At 55.3% G+C, this 6,793-nt stretch overlaps 1 protein-coding gene across 1 annotated transcript in view; it reads left to right on the top strand.

Moving 5' to 3' along the window:
* Positions 1-5,092: 5,092 nt before the first annotated feature.
* The window catches only part of ZC3H18 (zinc finger CCCH-type containing 18), a 30,122-nt gene continuing 28,421 nt past the window's right edge, over positions 5,093-6,793 (top strand). Inside the window, exon 1 of the mRNA XM_006888775.1 lies at positions 5,093-5,668. Coding sequence (XP_006888837.1) covers positions 5,093-5,668 — 576 coding nt within the window. The remainder of the gene's footprint in view (positions 5,669-6,793) is intronic.

The following is a 6,793-nucleotide window of genomic DNA, read 5'->3' as shown; positions in this document are numbered from 1 at the left end:
GCCCGGAGGACCGGGAGCGCGGGGACTCGGCGCTCTCGCCCCTGCTGGCCCGAAGGCTTCCCGGCCTGGAGTCGGCGGGGAGAAGGGTCCCTAGCACGTGGAGGCACCGCGCGGGAGTGGCGCCCCGGTCCCCCAGCCCCACCGTCCAGGCCGTGGAGTGGCGCCTTGCCGAGACAGTGGTTGTAATTCTCGGGATTCCCGGTGCTGCTGGGCTCGGTGTTCGAGGAGCAGGCAGGGCCCGGAGACACGAACAGCGTTGGCAAGTCCAGCGTTAGATGGGGGGGTGCTCGGAGTCCAGGCAGGTGAGCTCTGGGGGGGCTGCTTTCTCCCAGGACGTCCGGTGACACAGTGGTTAAGGAGTCGAGCACTGAACTCGCCACCCACTTTGGCGGAAAGATGAGGTGGTCCTCTTCCACAGATCACTGCTAGAGCTGCCCTGTCGGAACCGCTCTTAGCTGACCCTTCCAGGGTTTTCAGAAGCTGGGAATCACACGGGAGGAAGTGGCCCCTCTGTCTCCCTTAAAGCAGCTGGCAGTTTCCAATGGTGTTGGCAGCAAAACTCCTTGCCCAGAGGGTCTCCAAAGTTCTCCCTTTACAAAGGACAGCCTCGGAAATGCTTTGGGACAGTTCTGAGTTCTTACCCATCTTACAGGCTGTTGTGGTCATCTTGCTGGCATTGGGGTTTGACCCGGTGGCTTTACTTACTACAGCTGCTCACCTCTACTGAGTAGTGCTTCTGGTCAGATGCTGTCTGCTGGGCATGGCGGTGGGGCGTCTCCCTGTCTTCCGTCAAGGAATCCTTCCTGTGTTTCTGGGGAAGCCCAAGGCTGCAGCCTTTGTGTCAACTCATCTCATCCAGGCTCTTTGCTTCCGATTTTATAAACCCATAGAGTTAGGAGTCTGAATTGTGTCAGGACACACCACGACTTGGGCATTCAGAGTGCTCTGTTAATAGTAGTTATCCCAAAACGTTAAGTTTGTATGCCGTTGATATTCCTTTGCCAGATCTGCTACCATTCCCGCTTTGGTAGTGAGACGAGTTCTGCAGAAGGACGCTGTGCGTGGTATAATATAGGGTCTGTGAAAAGGCAGGCCCTCATTGAGATGGGCCGTGCAGTGACTGCAGCCGTGCCTTACTTAGCCAGGACAGCGGTGGGGAGGATGGGGTAGGACAGAGGGTCTCGTTCTGTGGTACAAAGGGTCGGCGCTGCCTCGATGGAATCTGAGTGACCTTACCTCACAGAGGGGCTGTTGGCAAAGGAGCTGCCACCCTTTCTGTACCTGACTTCTGGTGTGGGCTTCTTAAAATTAGACATTCACGTTGCTCTCACTGGTGTGCAACAGGTACTTCAGGCCATGCCATTGTGTCGTCTAGCGTTCATTCACCAAGAATTGCCCAGCACCACCTGCCAGGTGGAGACAAGGACCCTCTCTGGGCAGAGCACTGCAGTGTTAGCTCTACGTCTTACCGTGAGCCCACGGTGAGATGAGCCCAGGGAGGTCATAAGATCCAGCCGAGCAGAAGAGGTGAGGGCAGCCTTGTCGAGAGGACTCTTGCACACTGGCAGCACCCTCTCCTTCCTGTGCTCAGCCACCTGCCAGACTGCCTTAATTTCAGGTAAAGACGTTGGCACTCAGACTGTCACCCTGCCCAGCACAGACCTGGAGCTCCCGAGTTCTGATTTCCGAGGAGGCTCTTCTCTGCTGTTGCAGTGGGCAGCTGATTGCCTCTAGGAAAGAGGTCGAGTTACTGGTGGGCTCAGACTGTGAGGTAAGCCAGTGTTCTAGGGAAGGAGGCCAGTATCCCTTTCTTTCTCAGTGAACGTTTACAGGACCTCCTGAGGAGTATCTGTCCCTGTGTGGGCGACCGCCCCTGTGTGAGCGCCTGTTGTGATTGTTAGTAGTACCCCCTTTCAGTCTCAAGAATGCCCTATTTATTTACACAGTAAGTTACACGGTATCTTCTCTGCTAAGCACTAGCCCCTTTGCTGGGTGTCAGGAGCACAGGATGGAGTCGGGGTCTCCCCTCTCGCGCCCAGCATACTGTGCCGCTTATGACGGTACCACTGTCAGCGATCAGCGTAGGTCTGTAATGGAGCATGAGCAGTGGGTGTAGGCTAAGAGTTCTTACCCTCAGGACCACAGATCAACTTTAGGAGGGTATTGAACTCCAAAATGTAGGATGAAATGGGGTCTGTTCAGGTTTTTGTAGGACAAAGACTCTTCTGTCAGGTTCTCAGGGACCCACAGTCCCAAAGCTCTAAGTATGGTGACGTGAAGAACAAGGCTGCTGTGCCGTCGGAGGGCAGTGGGTGCCAGAAGGGCCTCTCTGCTGAAGCATGCTCTCAAGGATCAGGGAGCTAACCACCTCCCAGGTGTACTGGCTTCGTGTCCATTTCAGGTGAAGACATTGAGATCCTAGGCAGCACGGACTCTCTGGGACCCCAGTTCCCACAGGCCCACACTGTCTGTCACTGGAGCAGCTTGTGACTGTTTAGCGTCCCACTGCCCACTTCTTCCCATGGTGCAGGGATGTGCTTCACATGTTGGGTGCTCTTTTTTCTATTCTTTGTTAAGATTTTAAGTTCAAGTTTCCAAACTATAAGAAAGGATTTGGATAGACCCAGTTGTGACTTTGAAACCAAAACCTCATTTTGCCTGGGACCCAAAAAAGCCCACAACCAGATGACGGAGTCTGTTCAGAGCTGGTTCTAATCAGAGACATTCAGGAGTGCAGGGTCCCTGGTGCCCACTGATGGACGGCTCTGACTTGCCTGTTAGCATGATGTAAACTTGCGCTCTCCCTGAAATGCTTGAACCAACCCCTGCTCACCACAGGTTCATCCCCACAATTGCCTTTGCTTGCTGCATGTTCAAATCATTGAAAAGCCTTTGGGTCTTTTCTTGTATTGAAAATCCCACCACCAAAAACGCCTCCTTCCAGCACATCATCAAGCTCCTTCCACTTATGGTGTTGGTACAGGACACAGCAGGACTGCCCCCAGGGTCTCCAGGGCTGTGATTGCTACAGGAGTAGACTGCCTAATCTTTTTCTTGTGAAACAGCTGGTAGATTTGAACTACTGACCTTTGGGTTAGTGCGCAGTGCTTAATCCATGGTACCCCCAAGACCCCTTTTTCTTGTTCTAACCAAGCTCATTGCCATGAAGTCTGACTCATAGCAACTCTATGTTGCTGCTGCTGCTGTTAGGTGCCATTGAGTCGAGTATGACTCATAGTGACCTGTGAACAACAGATCTGAACCCTGTCCTATCCTGTCCCATCTTCACCGTCTCTGACACACTTGAGCCCATTGCTGCAGTCGCTATGTCAGTCCCATCTTCTGTGGGTCTTGTTGCCTTCCGCTGACCCCTCTACCTTTCCAAACGTGTTGTCTCTCCAAGCGGGAGTCTCTTCTAGCAACATGCCCGAGTATGTGAGCCAGTCAATAGCTCGAAGGCATCTGTCTTTTGTCATCTTTATTCCTTGTCCAGCTCTCACAGCCACAGCAGCTGATTGAAAAGACCATGGCCTGAATCAGGCATGCCTTAGTCCTCAGGCCGACATCATTGTTCCTCAACAACTTGGAGCGGTCCTTGGTTGTAGACTTTTCCGATACAGCACATCTTCTCATCTCCTGACTGCTGGTGCTAAGGTTGTTGACTGTGGATCCCTGTGAGATGAGGTCTTTGACAGTCTCAGTCTTTCTCCATGTATCGTCCAGTGGTGAGATTTTTTTGTTTTCTTGATGGTGAGATGCAGTCTATATTGCAGGCTGTATTCTTTGATCTTCTGCAGCAAGTGCTAAAACTGCCTGTTTCTGATGCTGTAAATCTTAACTAGAATAACATCCCATCTTTCTCTTTTCGAACATCTGGTAGATTGAAACCTCTAACCTTTGGTGTAACAGCCAAACACTTAACCCACTGCATCAGTAGAGCTGGTTCTTATACTGAAGTAAGGCTGAATGAGAAGTCAGTGCACCTGGTTGGATCTAGCTACAAATTTGACTTTGGTCGTTGTGCAGGTGCACTCTGCAGAGTATCAGTGGTGTGAGTTACAACAGGCCAGGTTGCTGAGTTTGCATAACATTTTATTGGTTTAAGAGGTAACTTTGTTTCAAAGCTTGCAGGATTCAGAATCTATTCCTTTTCTGGAAGGATGTAAGACTCTAACCAGTTAGTTTTTGCTGCTTGCTCCTGGGTGTCCTCCTTGGTGCTCTAGATGCCCGCCTGCCTCCGGGGTGGCCTCCGGGGTGGCCTCCGGGGTGCCCTGGCTGCTGACTTGGAGCAGAGCTGACAAGGCCCTTGCTGTTTGCCTGAGATTTTTTTTTTTTACTCGTGCCATAGCGAGACCTGTAATGGAGAAAGGCAGGAGTCACCTGGGGATCTCGATTCACTAGAATTCTGATTCCAGGTCCCGGGTGCAGAGGTCTGGAGTGAAGCCCTCACCTTGCTCTCTCCCCTCAGCTTGCCTGTCTCAGATTAAAACAGGTGAGCCAGCAGGAGCTAGAGGTGTGAAGCCCAGAAGGTGTGCACTTTATAATTGAACGTGTGGGGCTGTGACAGGAAATCTGGAGTGGTACCCTGGGCCTCAGGCCTCCGTTCACAGAGGGAGGGACTGCAGATTTGACCAGGGCTTCTCTGCTGGACCAGGGTGCGTGGACACCTCCAGTGCAGCTGGGCTGTGGTGAGGTCCCCTGGTCCTGCCCTCGGAGCATCAGGGGGTTCTAGTGGGGCATTCAGAGCCCAAGCCCGACCTCATGGAATGACAGACGCCAGAGAAAGGTCCGATGCGCCTGGGCCGTGGTGCTCACTGGGCAGTCCGCAGGCTGCCCCAAGGACAAGGCCACATGTGCCAGGGCTGGTGTGGCTTTTAACTGTTTTTCTTCCTCTCCAGTGGACAGTGGCAGCAGGCGTGCGGTGCAGGGTCTCGAGCTGAGAGCACTGTCAGGACCGGACAGAGTGGAGGTCCTGGTTCTCCCAAACAGGTCAGGAGTTTGGGCCAGGGGGTCGGGCTGGGGACGGGGTGCTGGCCTTCAGTGTTGCTGACCGCTGAGCCTCTGACCTTCTCTTGTAGAGCCGTGGGTCCCGATGGATGTGGCCGAGAGCCCTGACCGGGGCCCACACTCTCCAGAGGACGACAAGCAGCAGCAGGGGCTCTCAGATGACGACATCCTGAGAGAGAGCAGCTCTGAGCAGGAGCTGGATGGAGCTGCGGGGAGGGCGTCCGACCTGGACGACGAGTCTGACCTCCACACCACCCAGGGACTGAGCCAGGGAGAGGACGAGCGCTCTGACGAGGAGGGCCCAGCCAGTGGGCCTCATTCTCAGGACCCGGACTCAGAGGCCCATGAGCTGAGCAGGGGCCCCATGAGCCCCCTGTGTGAGGAGGAAGGAGCCAGGGGCAAGGAGGAGCGCACCAGTGACAACGGGGATGAGGCATCCTCTGTCACCCGGGAGCTGGATGAGCACGAGCTGGACTATGATGAGGAGGTCCCTGAGGAACCCACGCCTGCCGCCCAGGAGGACGCAGCTGAGCGAGCAGGGGCCGAGGGGAGCGAGGAGAAGGGGGAAGGGGCCCGGGAGGAGGAGGACCCCTCCCCAGACGCTGTGAAGGAGAAGAAGAAAGAGGACGATGATGGGGAGATCGATGACGGGGAGATTGACGTGAGTGTGCCCAGGCCCTGGGGCTCCCTAACCTGGAGATGGGGTGGATAGAGGGCTCCCTAGCCTGGGGCCAGGGAGGACAGAGGGCTCCCTAACCTGGAGATGGGGCGGACGAAGTGCTCCCTAACCTGGAGATGGGGTGGATGGAGGGTTTCCTAGCCTGCAAACGGGGTGGACAGAGGGCTCCCTAACCTGGAGATGGGGCGGACAGAGCATTCCCTGGCCTACAGATGAAGTCGACAGACGGCTCCCTAACCTGGAGACGGGGTGGACAGAGGGCTCCCTAACCTGGAGATGGGGTGGACGGAGGGTTTCCTAGCCTACAAACGGGGTGGACAGAGGGCTCCCTAACCTGGAGATGGGGCGGACAGAGCATTCCCTAGCCTACAGATGAAGTCGACAGACGGCTCCCTAACCTGGAGATGGGGTGGACGGAGTGCTCCCTAACCTGGAGATGGGGCGGACAGAGCATTCCCTAGCCTACAGACAGAGTGGACAGAGGGCTCCCTAACCTAGAGTTGGGGTGGACAGAGGGTTCCCTATCCTGGAGATGGGATGGACGAAGCGCTCCCTAACCTGGAGATGGGGTGGATAGAGGGCTCCCTAGCCTGGGGCCAGGGAGGACAGAGGGCTCCCTAACCTGGAGATGGGGCGGACAGAACGTTCCCTAGCCTACAGATGAAGTCAACAGACGGCTCCCTAACGTGGACAGAGGGCTCCCTAACCTGGAGATGGGGTGGACGGAGGGTTTCCTAGCCTACAGACAGGGTGGACAGAAGGCTCCCTAACCTGGAGATGGGGTGGACAGAGGGCTCCCTAACCTGGAGATGGGGCGGACAGAGGGCTCCCTAACCTGGAAATGGGGTGGACGGAGGGTTTCCTAGCCTACAGACAGGGTGGACAGAGGGTTCCCTGTCCTGGAGATGGGGTGGACATAGGGTTCCCTATCCTGGAGATGGGATGGACGGAGGGTTCCCTAGCCTACAGGCGGAGTGGACGGAGCACTGTCTAACCTCAAGACAAGGTGGACACTAGAAATGAGGCCAGATACCTTCCTAACCTAGAGATGGAGTGGAGACTAGAGTTCAGGCTGAGTGGAGGGTTTAATGGGCTTATTTCTTTTTT

This window comes from Elephantulus edwardii, unplaced genomic scaffold (assembly GCF_000299155.1).
Source record: "Elephantulus edwardii isolate Elephantulus edwardi_28Jun2011 unplaced genomic scaffold, EleEdw1.0 scaffold00072, whole genome shotgun sequence".
NCBI classification, from domain to species: Eukaryota; Metazoa; Chordata; class Mammalia; order Macroscelidea; family Macroscelididae; genus Elephantulus; species Elephantulus edwardii.
This window is presented reverse-complemented; position numbering and strand designations above follow the sequence as displayed.